Source organism: Lytechinus variegatus, chromosome 6 (assembly GCF_018143015.1).
Source record: "Lytechinus variegatus isolate NC3 chromosome 6, Lvar_3.0, whole genome shotgun sequence".
Classification (NCBI taxonomy): Eukaryota; Metazoa; Echinodermata; class Echinoidea; order Temnopleuroida; family Toxopneustidae; genus Lytechinus; species Lytechinus variegatus.
In genome coordinates this window covers 35,793,449-35,809,478 of record NC_054745.1, presented here as the reverse complement: position 1 = coordinate 35,809,478, position 16,030 = coordinate 35,793,449, and the positions used below count along the sequence as shown (strand labels likewise).

The following is a 16,030-nucleotide window of genomic DNA, read 5'->3' as shown; positions in this document are numbered from 1 at the left end:
CCAAGCTAGGTTGTAAAAAATTACAATTGACTACTGATTCTGTGTAAGACAATCATATTATTTCTCACACATAGTTGAGTTATTCATCTGATTCAGCACCGCAAAAATAGACAGAAAAGAAATAAGTGGGTATCTTGCTCTTGTATATATTATTTTCAATATATTTTGCAAAAAGAGGTCTCTATTTTTTTATGTTTTTTAGTGTTCCAAATTGAATAATTTTCTTTCCCTATTTTCATTATATTTTCTTTCTACGTGTGATATATTATTTATTTCTTAATGTATCTTTATTGTATTTATGATAAACTTTTGGCATGTTTCTACAGTAAATCATTAAAAACAGTTTATCTTTTCCAGACTCGAATAACCTTATCGCTCTTAAACCAAGCTGTTTCTACAGACCAAAGAATCTGATTAACTTGCATTTCGCTTCGCAAATACGGCAGAAATCGGAAAATTCAACCTATAACATCAACATTGCATTTTGGAATGTCAAAAATTGCATCTCGTCAGGAAAATTTTCAAAATTCATGGTAGATCTCACTCATTGTAGCAGGTATACATGTTTCGCGATCAGCTGGCGAGATTAAACAGGCCAGAATATATGTATACTGTGAGATCGCACTTCTGGGTTCAAGCACTTAAGCCAGACATGAATGCTATTTTGCCCCATGTTTACAGAAAAGTTAAACGGATTAACATGGCAATAACCACCTCTCAAAGATGGTTATGAGAAACCGTATTTTGCGCGATGCAATTTATTAATTAACTGCATCGCGTTTGTTTCTACAGGAAACTTATCCAGGATTCTGGATACTTAGGCGGGTAACACTTTTTAACAATTCTTTGTAGAAACACGCCATTGATATATCTTTTTAGGTGAAAAGAAAAAAAGGGAACAATTTGGGGGACGGGGTACTATTTTCCCCCTTTTGGGGATATTTCATTTCTTCTAGGTGTGGTACCCTTTATTCATTTGGCCATGTGAAGGCTATCGCACATTTTGAGTTTAATCTTCAAAATTTGGTGTTCATTAGTTGTCCAAATTCTGTCTTGCATGTAAATTTGTTTATAGGAAGATTAACATAATACCTATGTGGAGTGTAATCATTGATCTCTTGTAGTGTCGCGCAGTCACATGTATTCATAATATGGTGCTTTTATACCATTCCTGTCAATACTCTTTTGTACTTGAACTTATTAGTAAAAAAAATGTTTATTAATATTGTTGAAACTTGAAAGCAATTACACACAACAGATTTAACATCAAGTATCAGGTTTGTACGCAGAACAGTGGTTTTGCCAAGTACTCAATCCATGTAAAAAGCAATAAGAGAGAACAGGTTTATTCTTGGAAATGTTAGTCTTCATTTGTTGTGTTTTTCAATCAAACTCGATCTGTCTTGATACATGTTTATTTTTTTCATAACAAGATTGACAGAGATATCGACGAGTAGCTAAGACTAAGTCATATATATTAATAACTTATGTGCTTTAATTATAAAGTCTATACTTGTGAATACTCTGTGCCATTTATGCTGTACTTAAACTTCTTATAGTAAAAACAATTTAATGACGTTCTTGAAATAACTGCTTTCATTTATTTTTCTTGTGTATACTTATTCCATTATTAAGCCTACCATTAACCCCAGAGATATGTTGTACACCATTGGTCTACCATTCACTGTACTTTATTGGCTTACTATACATTGCACATCTTTGTTCTTCTGTCTACCATTGGTCTACCATTGAATGTACACTTGTGGCCTATAGTGTATGACCAATGGTGTTATTTGAATGGTTGACTAATAGTATAGAGTGTATGGTATGACAGTATTGTATGGTAAATGGTAGGTCAATGGTGTACAGTGTATGGTAAGCCAATGGTGTATGGTGTATGGTAAGTCTACGGTGTACGGTGAATAGTAGTTCAATGGTGTATGGTAGGCCAATGGTGTACTGTAAATGGTAGGTCAATGGTGTATGGTAGAATGGTGTAAAGTGAATGGTCAATCAATGGTGAACGGTGTATGGTGTACGGCGAATGGTAGTTGAATGGTGAGTGTCGAATGGTACACGAATGGTGTACGTTGAATGGTGTACGTTGAATGGTACGCGAATGGTGTACGGTTAATGGTGTACAGTGAATGGTACGCGAATGGTGTACGATGAATGGTACGCGGATGGTGAATGGTACATGAATGGTGTATGGTGTATGGTCAATGGTAGGCGAATGGTGTATGGTGAAAGGCAATTGGTAGGCCAATGGTGTCCAGTGAATGGTGGCTGAATGGTAAATGGTAGGCCAGTGAATGGTGGCTGAATGGTGAATGGTGGTCAATGGTAAACCTGTCTATAGTGGCCATATGGTAGATCAATGGTGAATGGTGTTTGATCAATGGTATATGAATGGTAAATGGTGCTCATGAATATGGTAATAGTAACGTCCCAATTATTTAAATTAGTTTGAATGGTATACCATTGAGGCTTGAATGGTATACCATTGGTGTATGGTGGGTGCTGTGCGAATGGTATTCGAATGGTATATCAGTGGTGTATGATAAATGGTAGTCAATGGTATACCATTCAATTTTTTTTATAAGGGTAACTAATTTGTATATAGAAATTAAGTCTCAATTGCATTTGAAATTTCCCTTTCTGCATCTGGATCCTGGGAAAAGAGTCGGGCGAGTGCCTGTGCGTATATAATAACAAAAGCAATTGTTTGGAAAAATCATGGGGGGGGGCACCCGGTATATTTTAGGAGGGAACGTGGCCTATACTTGACATTTTACTTTTGTGTGTGTAAATATTGAGGGTATGATCGAAGTTGCGCATGACCCACATCTCTCAATTTGATATACTGCTCTCTATGCCTATATTCTATTTGCTTTTTGTTTACCCTTTCCTCTTTTTACTATGTGTTTTAAAATTCGTGAGACCAGTCCCATGCCTCCCTATAGCTGCCATTGGCGTAAATCCATGACATCATATTATCCAATTCATCTTACATTGCAAATACCAAGGGATCCTTCCTCGTTTGAAACAACTATTATGTATTATAAAGTCACCAAGGAAGTCATTGCAAAGAAGAAAAACATAAAAACACAAGGCAAAATGGCAAAACATCAATAAATATCTGTTTCCATTATTTGAATTTGTAACCACTGTAGATTAGTATTTTTGTAATTTGTTATTTAAGTTCTTTTTTGAGGGGGGGGGGCTTTAAGAGTTGTGAGTTTGTTTTATCTTCCGTACTTTTTGTCGTAGTGTTGTTATGTCATATGTCCGGCCATATAATTTTCGAAAATGCAATTTTTTTAAATATTTATTTCGCATATTGCCCTAGACGGTGACGCCGGGGAGACCATTCGCCGACGGGTTTGTAATAAATCCCCTTTTCTCACTATATGGTCTATGGATCGTTTTGTCGCCAGGGCTTGGGCTGCAAGTTAAATTATTTTGAGTAAAGAACAATTTATTTTCGATTTATTATGTAACCTCACTTTATAAACGTTCTGTTTACTTCAGTAGTTGAATGCAACGCCTGATTATTGTATTTTGACTGTTTTTACTGTTACTGTGACGAATGAAAGATTAACAAAAAAAATATTCAAGGGGGGGGGGGCAGATGGGGGCAATACATCATACCCTAAACAATATATATATGTATATGAATAAATATATATATACTCTGTATTTTTACATCTCTGAAGAGGCTGGGGTCTTGAGTATTCATGGATTGGGGAGATTCTGCTTCCATGACGCTTGACGGATATAAAATATAGGAAAGATCACAAAAAGTCAAGAAGAAAATTGATGAATCAAATCGCCAGTGTCACCCTCGACTCGGGACAAAGTATCTGCAATTATTCGTCAGCTTCAAAACTAATTAGGACGAAACTGTTGATCCGGTTCATCAATTTTTGACAAAGACATGCCAGCTTTTCTTTCTTATTTCAAGGGTATCTGTCCCCGTTGCAGTCACAAATATTCCCACCTGCTTTCTCTTTAGGTAAGAAGTTACAAACTGTCAGGATTTTTTTTCAATATAGAATTGTAAGGAGCCTCCATCATTATCATAATCATCATCATCACCATCACCAAACCCTCATTACATCACCTTCATCAACCTCACCACCACCATCATCACCATCACTATCATTTCGTCATCATTATCGTAATCATCATCAACACCATCATCATCATCACCATCAACATCATCGTCAACATCATCACCATCATTATCATCATCACCATTTTCATCTACATTATCACCATCAACATCATCGTAATCACCAAACATTAATATCATAATCATCATCATCATCATCAACCTCCTACTCCAATTCATCATCAGTATCACCAGACAACCCCCCCCCCCCCTCCCTCAGTAAGATGAGTAGGTTATCATAATTATTATTTCCCTTAGAATGATCAACCGCCAAAATAATATGTTGAAATTTTACAATTATTTTATTGATAAAATATATATTCACCTCTCATACAAATTATTCCAGAGCTTAAAAATAGAGAACCATCACTGAAAAACATTTACATTTACTTCTGACATTATAATGTAAATTCACTAATAAACATTGCATCATCAAATAATTCATTATGCACCTTTAAATTGATCTTTACAATCATTACACAATACAACTTTGATTGTAAACCTATTGAAAGAAGAGTGTCTTATATCACATACACAATACAGTGAGGCATCATTATTGGCAGGAACTAGGACCTAAAAGCAAAGAAGATGAAGAGATATGCTATACATTTACTCTGACAACACATATCAACCCACATATCAAAAAAACATTTATTACTCAAACATGGTTATGCAATATTGCAAATTACAGAGCTGTAAACACTTTCTTGGAATAAAAATGATAATACATCTACATAATGTAACCCTGTGCACAGCACACTATACATGAAGCTATTCTTTGACAAATCTATTTCTACATGCTCAAAGACCAGAGTTAAGTACATTTAATACAGCAAATGGCACTACAATTTTAATACTAAACACTGCAACATACAGGATACTTCACGAGTTGGAGTTTTCAAACTTTTTGAGTTGACTATTTTCTTTCACAGCCCTAAGGGAGATACTTGAGTTGAAAGGCATTTATTTCAAAGACATGATTAAAATAATAAAACATTTAAATCTTAAATGAAAGATATAAAGGATATATGGAGGGAGGGTAACATTTTAGATCTGAACTAGATGCATTCCTGGGGAGGGTTTCATCAATATTTTCATCCGACAAGTTGTCAGATCTGACATCTTTCAATGATTTTGATTGGCCGAGAGGCACTGTTCCTATGGTAACTGTCGGATAAAATGGGACATGTCGGATAAAACGTCTGACGAGTCCTTTCATGAAACACCCCCCTGGCTGCACACTTTCATGTAATGTAGCCTGAGAGTAGGGCTGTCTGCATTGGGTACTTAATCTCAAACATATACATTTAAAATCCTAAATTTTATTGCACACTGCACATTTTTGAAGCACTAAAGGCAAGCAACTACAAATATAACTGTAAATGAAGTCAACAAGGAGATCTGAAGCTACTGCAAGTACAGTTTTGCATCACCAAGTTTCTATTTCTGTTTCTGACATGGTAACACCCGCTAAGAACTGACAGGACAGCTTGTGTGCTGCACTGCAAAAACTTGGGTTTCGATTTAACACCAGCCTGGAATCCATATGTCCACAACAGAGAAATATTGAAACAACACCAGTTAGGAATCAAACCGATGCTGTTTCAATACTAATTGGTGTTGTATAAACACCGTTCGAAACTGGTGTTGTTTAACACTTCTCTGTTGTGGACATATATAGATTCCAGGCTGGTGTTAAATCAACACCAGAGTTTTTGCAGAGTGGTATATAACCAATAACATACAAAACATATTAATAATTGCATAGGAAAAATTTCACATCAGAAACATTTTACATGATGGAAAAGGTTTTTCGACAACCTGAAAACAAAATACATCAGTAGTATGTAGTACCTACATTGGATGGAGGAATAATAAGCTCCATGTGACACAAACACACACAAAAAATATCATACCGTATGATTTGTAATCATTAAATACCAATGTAACATTCTCACAACACAAAATACATGGCAAATCAATATTTCATCTTGACTTGAATGTGTTTTACAGTACATATTAAAAAATTTAAATTTTCAAATGTCTTTAATTAAGAAAAAACCCATAACACACAAGTGTCACGATCTACAACATTTTATACGTATTTCTTATTTCAGAGAGTCACATAAAAATGATTTTAGACACGTTCAACGTGTAAAAGACGTCAGGGCCCCATCTTACAAGGAGTTAAGATTGATCCAATCAATGTCAATGTCAACTTCATGGAAATCCATCAATGCCATAATTTTTTTCCCAAAAAATTTGCACAATGTACTTTGTGAACAAAGAGAAGCACAAAGAATTTTCAAGATAACTATGAATTCATGAATAAATCAGAGCTGCCAACTAGAAAAAGAACATTTCAGTATTTTCAAAGCTGAAAATCAGTATTTCAGTGAGGAAATCGGTATTTTCAAAAATACCATAGGACCACATATACAGCTGAAACTTTAGAAATCTGTATTTTACAAGAAACCAATAGTATTCTTCTCACTTTTCACTACTAAATACTGAAAATTAGTACTACTTGGCAGCTCTAGAATATACATCATATCTAGAGAATATTTTTATATGTTGAAATTTGCTGGCTTTCCATAGTTATGGTTGATCGGATCAATCAAAATCCTTTGTAAGACAGGGCCCTGAAAACTATCTATTCTGTTTACTGGGTAAAGCAGATTATAGTCGTTGAAGAAGAAGATGCAAGGCATTCAGAAAGACTTAAGATACTCTGCTTATTCTAAGGAGATCTGACCTTCAAGGCACAAAGACCTGGAGAGTGATAATAAGAGAAGGAGAAAGAGGAAGAGAGAGATAGAGAAAGGGGGAGAGGGAGAAGGGGGTGAAGACATGGAATGTAAGAGCAAGAAAAGATAATTTACATTATTATTCTATTTGAAATGTAATATATAACCACAGCATAATGGAAGCAAATGTATAGGTGTTATATTACATCTCCTCCTCCTTCTCCATCTTTTTCTCCTCCTCCTCTTCCTCCATTTTCTTATTCATCTTCTCTTCTCTTTTCTCCCTTTTCTCTTCCTCCTTCTCCTTTTCCTCTACCTCCTTCTTCCTCTTCTTATCCTTCATCTTCTTCTTCTTCTCTATCTTTCCACCTTCTTCTCTTGCTGCTGACTTTTCTACTACCCTTCTTCATAACCCTTCTTTTCTCCCCAAGAGTTTCCATAGTTTCTTTACATTATTGTTCCTCTTATGAAAATATTTTGTTATTATTATGCACCATTTCTCCATCATTATTTTGCTTTCTCATCATCTCCATTCCTACGCTCATTACTATTATTATTTATTCGGCAAATAATATTCAAAAATACATTTCAGTGTAAACAATATAAAAATAAGAGATATCAACCATTGGAACGCCAGGGACAGAAAAAGTTAACTTAATTACTGTGGCATAAAGCCCCCTGTCCCAATTCCAATGGTTGATTTACAATATATATTAATAACTTAAAAACAATAAAATACTCATAATTGTTAAGGGGTGTAGCATGCGATTAATAAAACATATAAATAATTCATTTTTCACTTTCTCATGCAGCCTTTTACCCAATGAATTACCTTGTACAGTACAGCTAGCAGGACCACCAGTCCGGTAACTTGGAAAAAGAAAGACATTGTCCTGTTCTTCGGCTTCTTCCGAAGAATCCATGAAATGATCGCCGTCTTCCGATCCGTGTACGGTGCATAGAATACCCTGAAAACAAATCACGAAGGTACATGTATGATATGTGCACTGCCACCCCAAAGCCGACCAAAAGTGCCCAAAGTAAAACTTTCATTGAAATCGAAAAAGCACATCCTAAGCTTTGAAATGATATGTAACTTATCAAAATTGATCAAGAATAGCCCACACAAACGATTTGATTGAATGGAAAAGAAATTCATAGAGAGCTTTATAATGATTACCGGTAAGAAGAAAACAAGGTTTGAAGTCTGGAGGTCAATCAAGCATGAAATTTGTGCCATGATCCAATCATAGTCTGCAGGCACAGACCCTGATTGGAACTTTGATCAACAAGTGTGCCTCCACGCAAAGACTAGCACATACAAAACTTGCCTGTTCCAGAGAGCCTTCAGTACACAAGGCATGAGTAGGCTGCACATTCAGACCCTTATTTCGAGTGAAGGGTTTGCCCAGCAGACTAATCCAATCAATCACAACTATGGAGAGCCAGCAGGGTCAACATATAAAATGCATGTTGTTCAAAATATTTGGTAGATATGAATGTCTATCCATAAATTTATTGCAATTGGTGTGTTCTCCTTTGTTTACAATTATATAGACATTTTCAAATTTCCTGCAGAATTTTTTCTGACAAGGATGGATTTCCATAGTTACAATTGATTGGATCAATTGCAACTATGAACGGCCACCAACATCAACATCTATGCATGGTTTTATCAAAATATTTTCTAGCTATGATATAAACCCCTCAAAAAAAGTTTTGCAACTCAGTTTTGGGGATGATATCTTTTTGGTTACAGAAGTATAAAAGATGAAACTGGTATCATTGGAAAGCTGAATTATTCCTCTTTACAATGACATGCCATTTGTTGTGATTATGTAATCATGGAATATGCAATTACCCTGAACATTGAGAAAAGTCAAAAGTGAAATGTTGCAAAATGCATTGATTTCTAACAAGAGTCTCCATTTCTATAGAATTTCCACCATGCAGGTGACAGTGAATGCACTCGGTCCATCCTCGAAACAATTGGAAACTCGCTATTGGAAACGACGCATTTTGCAACATTTCATTTCTAACATTGCTGCGTATTATCATGTCTGTGTATTTCATGATAACACTAGCATTACAAATGACACATGATTGTAAAGAAAAATAATCATGCTTTCTGAAGATCTCACTTTTACACATGATGATCGCACTTTAAGAAATTTATTGGCACTCAAACTTGCAGTTTCAGTTGCAGAATTCAAACATGACATGGCAACGAATTTTGCAACATTTCACTCTTTACATTGCTGCATATTTATCATGTCTGTGTATTTCATGATAACACTAGCATCACAAACGACACATGATTGTAAAGAGGAATAATCATGCTTTCCATTGATACCACTTTAACATATGATGATGGCACACTAAGAAATTTATTAGCACTCAAACTTGAGTTGCGGAACTTTTTTTGAGGGGTTTATATTCATGCATTAATTTTTTTTTTTAATCACTGTGCTTCTCTTCATTTACAAACTATATTGTGAAAATTTCTTGTAGAAAAATTTATGACACGGGTGGATTTCCATAATGTTACCATTGATTGGGTAAATCGTAACTCTTTGTAAGATAGGGTCCTAGTCACTCACCTCCTGGCCAATTCAGATACGGTGTACATTGGATCGACCATGCAAGCCTTGCGATGAGAGAAGGTCTCAAATGTGAACTTCCCATGGTAGTTTCCCGTTCCGCTGTGTCCTATGCCTCCGAATGGTAGAGTCTCAACTGAGAAGAAAAGAAAGATGTATTTTTATGACTTTGTTACCTGACACAACAACTGGGCAGGTTCCTTTCATTTTGAATGTTTTCATCATCACCATCATCATCATCATCGACATCATCATCATCATCATCGTCACAATCATCACCATCATCATCATCATCGTCACAATCATCATCATCATTATCATCATCATCATGACCATCATCATCATTATATCATCACCACCATTACCACCACCACCATCACTACCATCATCATCATCATCATCATCACCATCATCACCATCATTATCATCATCATCATCATCACCGTCATTATCATCATCATCACCATTTTGAAAATTAATACCATCATCAATAGCTGACCCAGGGGCCGTATCATAAAGCTGTTGGTAAGTTAAAAGTCACTTCAGAATGACTGGTGATATTGGTTATTGGACGAATTGGCAGTTAGACCATGTAGATAGTGGGCGAGCCGATGGTAGACCAAATGACAGTAGACGGGTCGGCAATTGGACGAAATTTGCATCGGACGAATTGGAAATAAACCTAACCACTAAGCCCATGCAGATCCAGGGGGAGGGGGTCAAATGTATTGCTCTAGACATGCGTGACCAAATCATTTCCAAACACCACCTAAACAAGTTTTTACTCGGGTGCAAAAATAACCCCCTAAACAAGTTTTGCGGGCTTTATCTACAAAAGTTGGCCCCTTAACAAGTCGTCGCCAGAATGTGACCTTGGGGGAAAAAGCTTGGGGAATAAACATACCTTGAACCCGTTTGGCTAGTCTTTCAAAACTACCCTTTTTCTTGAAAAATCTGATACCCTTAATGAGTGCACACGTGGCCCAAACTGAAAAACAGCCCTTTTAACATGTTTATATATTTGACTGCCCCCCCCTCCTTGAGATACAGATCAGACTTACCCCCTCCCTGTACCATGCACTCATTACCACAGAACATTCCGCTTGAGGTCTGATTTCGAAACTGGTCTATTACTCTCATATTACTTGAGAAGACGTAGAGAGCGAGAGGCTTCTCCCTGGTAAAAACAAATATTGCTATAGTCATGAGTAAGATGGTACAAGATTCTGTATGAGAAGATAGAAAGATGCTATATTCAACGAGGCATAGCTTTACACGAATAAGAATGTTTACTATTTGTGTTGGAAAATGGATCTTAAGTTATTGGAAAAATGACATACATAAAAATGATTGATTCTCTCCTTCTCCAATCTATGAAAATGAGGAAATTATTGTAAGCAATTAGAAATATGAAAAATAATAGATCTTTTTCTTTCTACAGTTAGTGACACGCTAAGAGTACATGTCGCTGCAGCAAACAACGATGTCATTGTTCATAGCAAATCTATATCGGGGTCCAGTTTCATAAAGACTTGTTCTAATAACAAATGCAAGATTTCTACAACAAATTGACTATCAGCCAATCAGACTGAAGCATTTCAGTAGCTTATAACTGCTATTGCAAGTTTGTTATTTGTAACAAGTTTCATGAAACAGACCCCTGGTGGGTGTTTCACCAAGCTATTCATACATCTTACAAGTGACTTTAGGGGTAATCACACTGGAAGTGAATCATCGTAGTGAATCGTACGGGTTTTTCATGAATGAGAACAGAAAAACCCACACAAACTTCCGCAACATGGATAGCAGAAACATCACGAATCATCTTGCGGCTTTCCTATCATCTTGAGTAAATGACTCCCGATGATACTAATATGAATACAATGATACGAAACCCAGCAAATGATTTCACGCGTTGCCAATACGCAAAGCAAGCTGGATGCGCACCATTGCACAATCGTACTCGTGTTCTTACGAATCCAGAAAGATCGCAATGTTTTGCTCCAGTGTGAATAACATCGCGGGCTCACAAGTGTGACTTTCTTATAAACTAAATGAACGTATTCCATACCTGCTATTGATGAAACGAATGGCTTCCTCTGGGGTCTCAAGATTGAATATTGGCAATAAGGGACCAAAGATCTAAGATGGAAGAGATAACATATAAACATGAATAGATAGATAAGTACAGGTATAAACGTAAATTGCTGTTGGTGCAAGAAAGCCCTTCGTTACACAGATTAATTCATCAGAAAAATGTCCTTTACTCCCCTTGTACACCTTGAATAAAATCTTTCTTGCACAACAGCTTTCTAACATTACATGTACCTATTGTTTTCTGCACAAGCAAGAATGCCCTGTAACATCAAATATCAAGCCATCGAGTTAAAACAATTTACTTACTATTCTACGCAGACCTGCCAACCTTGTACAACCAAAAATAAATAAATTGACAAAAAGAGTATCCTTAGAAGGAAAAGAAAGTATTTTTTGACAAAAAAGGAGTATCTTTAAAAATTTATCTCAACATAACAATTGCCACAGGAGCCTGTTGCATAAAAATTTTTACCTGAGAAAAATCAGGTTGTTTTTACCGGAGTTTTTGCCCTGTGTTAAAGTCAATGGCAGAAATCAGACTAACCTTAGTTTCCAGTTTTTACCAGAGTTTTCTCAGGTAAAAAGTTTTATGCAACGGGTAGTGAGATCAGTGAAAAACATGTGAGATGACTCTCCACACTAAGAAATAAAGGTTCAACATTGAACCCCGAAAGGTTGATGCAAAATCAGCACCCTATGGGTTCAAAAATTGAACCCCTGATTTGGGGTTCAAAAGTTGATCCCTGCGGTTGTGGTTCATTTTTGCACCCTGCCGGTTTAAAACTGCACCCCTAGAGGTTCAATATAAAATTTAGGGGTGCAGTTTTGAACCCGCATGGTGCAAAAATGAACCCCAACTGCAGGGTTCAATTTTTGAACCCATAGGGTACTGATTTTGCATCAACCTTTCAGGGTTCAATTTTGAACCTTTATTTCTAGTGTGTACTTGAAGAAAACTTGATAATTCACCCTCTTAAACATGTTCTCATAGGCGAGAATTTACTTGTCCTTTTCATGCAACAGGTTGCTGGCCCGACAGTGATTTTTACCGGTCTCGGACTGTTTGACCGGCGCTAGTGTCACGCCCTTGTTACTGTTTATAACATATACTACATGATCGGAAATTTAAAAAAAAGTTGCAAATCATACAAAAAAAGTATTGGTGTATTCATAGCAAAAAAAAGAGGAACAGATACTCTGAAAAGGTAACGGACGGCATGTCTGTATATGGCACTTTACAAGAAGTCAGGCTCTTTGCAGGAATCTTACTTGCCATCTCCTAATGTAGTCTATCACACTACCCATCGTTTTCAAACAAGATACTTTCAGATAATTCCTTTTTCTGATTTGGAAACGCAAAAGCAACAAGGGAATACTGAGTATAAACTAATTCTGATTCTGTGATTAAAAAAAAAATCATATTTCTTTCATGCATAAATTATTATTTTACGGTGTATAGTTCGTTGCCAGTGCCGGAACACCCTTAGCACCACACCTTTGCGTACTGCATGAGCGCAGAAACGCCTTTAACGGCACACATAAGGGCATAGCGTAAGGTCATTTCTGCACTGATACAACGAATTATGTTAATGTTATCTATTATTGTATTCAATGGAACCTTTCGAATGCACTAGGATACAAATCCGAATAGTGTTTCTTATTAAAATACAAGTATTATTTGTATTATTATTGGAGTATCATTACAAAGCTTGTACACATTTTCAACACTGCTGTGACATATGTGTTGCCAATTTAAGGATTAACCCCACCGCTAGTGATTTCTAACCTCTTCTTGCATGATCCCATCAGTATCCTTAGCATTAATGATGACAGTAGGTGCAATGTACAGATCATCTTCGTCAGACTCGCCTCCAATCTCTATCTCCTGGCCATCAAGGAGGGCACAAATCCGTCTGAAGATACAAAATATTACAATAGGAAACAGAAAAGTTTTTTTTTTTATTGTTGGCTTCGAATAATTTGAGCATAGAATCAGACTATGGCCTAAGGTAAACAAAGATTAAAGGAAACCAAAATCCAAGAGAAGCAATCTTATTGCCAAGAGTAAAATGAGAGGAACAAATAAAAAAGTTTCATCAAAATTGGTTATGAAATGAGCAAGTTATAGATATTTAAAAAGTCTTGTTGTACTTTCTATGGGGATCCTCAAATCGGCAAACATGCTTCAAAATGGCTGATTTTTGGGACAACTGTGGACAACAAACTCCCATAACTTGCTTATTTCATAACCGATTTTGATGAAACTTGTTTTAAATTGTTCCTCTCATTTAACTCTTTGCTATAAGATTGCTTCTCTTCTTTGGTTTTGGTTCCCCTTATATGACATAGAGTTGCACTTTATGCCTAGTTGCATGTGTTATGTAAGCCATGACAACATTGCGCATTGCATATTATATGCGTGTCGGCTTTTAAGTGCAACTCTATGCCATACTTTTGTGAACCCCCCACTTTAACTTGAGAATGTGGTACTTCTTGTTCATCTTCTGCTAGTCTTCAGATAATTTAGATTTTCACCCAACAATATCCTTGGTGATGTCATCAGTGTCTTTGGAAAGAGCAACAACTTCAGCTTATTTAGGTTATCATAAATTCATTCCCTTGGAAATACCTTATAATAATAAAAAAAATAGAGGTAAATTTACTCAGGGTAGTCACTCCAGTTCCGAAAACTGTTCTCTCAGTGGGCCCGCTATTATTACCCTGGCTTTAGCTGGGCTGCCTAGGCGCTCAAGCATTCAAGGAATTAATCCTGCCAGCCTGGGGGGAGGGCACTCGAGAAAAAAAAACGGGGGCCTTCGAGCGGGCTTATTGTGAAAAGGAGGGTCCTCGGAACGGGCTTATTGTAAAAAGGAGGGTCCTCGGAACGGGCTTCTGAACCACAATTTTGTAAAAACGGGGGTCCTTGGAACGGATCGCCAGCGTGTGAGTACGTGCGTATGCACCCCTATGGAACAGGCATGCGTGCACGATGCAGATAGCGCGGCCTCTGCCAAGCGGGCTCGCGCAGAGACTATGGTCGGCCAGCGCTCGGCGGCCGCTTTTCACCAAAATTGCGGCAGATCAATACGACCGGAACGGCGTAACGAAAAATATGCGAAGCTTTGGAGCGGATTTCTTTATTCTTTTTTTCTTGATAAGAACAAAATGCTATGCCTTGGAGCGGCTTTCTTTTTTTTGTTATTCTCAATAAGACAAAAATGCTATGCCTTGGAACGGAAATTTGGGTGTAAAAATGGGGGTCCCCTCCGCGGCACATACCCACTATGCATTATATAATGAGTGCCCCCCCGGGCCTGCCAGGTACCCATTCACCTCACCTGGGTCGAGCACAGCACAGTGTGGATAAATTTCTTGCTGAATGAAAACACGCCACGGCTAGGATTTGAACCCATGACCCTCTGTTTGAAAGGCGAGAGTCAGAACCATTAGACCACGACGTGCCCAACTTAGCAGATGCCTGCAAGGAAATTCAACGATAATGCAACACAGGTTTTGAACTTACTTGAAATGTCTGGCGTTGACCACCCTACCATAGTCTCTGGAGTTCTTGGGATTCTCACCAAAGAATTCCTTGACGGCCTTCCGCAGGCACGAGACCACCCTGTCCGTCTGGTCCTTGCGGCATATGATGAAGTCTGGCGCTATACAGGTCTGGCCGGCGTTGTAGAACTTGGATGAGGCCACCCGATGGACGGCGACGTCAATGTCACAGTTGGAGTCAATGTAAAAGGGACTGTGGGTAACATAATGGTAAGAAACAAAGAAATATTTGTTGATATAAACCCCTCAAACAAAGTTTGGAAATCTGTGTTTGGCCATTAATTTCTCCCAACTCCCAGTTTTAAACAATGCACATTTTACATTATTCAAAAGATCATTTAATCATCTTTAAAATGATACCATGCTTGTTATGATCATGCAATCACAAAAGGAGCAGGATTCAAAAGTGTTGGATGAGGTTTGAATGGAAAAGCTGCAAAACAAGCAAAAAAAGTTTGGAAATCTGAGTTTGGCCATTAATTTCTCACAAGCCCCAATTTTCCACAATAAATTTTTGATATCATTCAACAGATCATTTAATTCTCTTTAAAATGATATCATGCTTGTTATAACCATGTCATCACAAAAAGAGCAGGATCTTTAAGAATCAGTACCTATCGAATCAGTACATATCATACCAAAATGCTCTTTCTGTGACAAATTTGCAGACGTTGTCCGAAAGAAGGGTTCAGTTGTGTCTTTCCTTTGCTCGCAGTGCTTTCAAGTTGAATGCAGTACATGGATGGTTTGCACCTGCTGAACATCGTCGAGAGCTTAGGAAACAACGTGTCTGTGTTGAACCAAGAAGTAGAACTACTAGAATGAAAAACAGTCCTGTTCCTTTTTTCCAC

General features: G+C 37.1%; 1 protein-coding gene across 5 annotated transcripts in view; it reads right to left on the bottom strand.

The window, feature by feature from the left end:
- Positions 1 to 6,744: 6,744 nt before the first annotated feature.
- LOC121417408 (aldehyde dehydrogenase, dimeric NADP-preferring-like) overlaps positions 6,745 to 16,030 on the bottom strand; it is a 34,087-nt gene continuing 24,801 nt past the window's right edge. For 4 of the 5 annotated variants that reach the window (XM_041611102.1, XM_041611101.1, XM_041611103.1 and 1 more), the window contains 6 exons: positions 15,142 to 15,372; positions 13,405 to 13,531; positions 11,593 to 11,663; positions 10,583 to 10,698; positions 9,522 to 9,657; positions 7,262 to 7,889 (listed from right to left, as the gene is read on the bottom strand). In XM_041611102.1, the coding sequence (XP_041467036.1) occupies positions 7,718 to 7,889; positions 9,522 to 9,657; positions 10,583 to 10,698; positions 11,593 to 11,663; positions 13,405 to 13,531; positions 15,142 to 15,372 (853 nt within the window). In that variant the 3' untranslated portion in view covers positions 7,262 to 7,717. Of the gene's footprint in view, positions 6,947 to 7,261; positions 7,890 to 9,521; positions 9,658 to 10,582; positions 10,699 to 11,592; positions 11,664 to 13,404; positions 13,532 to 15,141; positions 15,373 to 16,030 lie in introns of those variants that run through there. The other variant, XM_041611106.1, reaches the window with a different exon arrangement.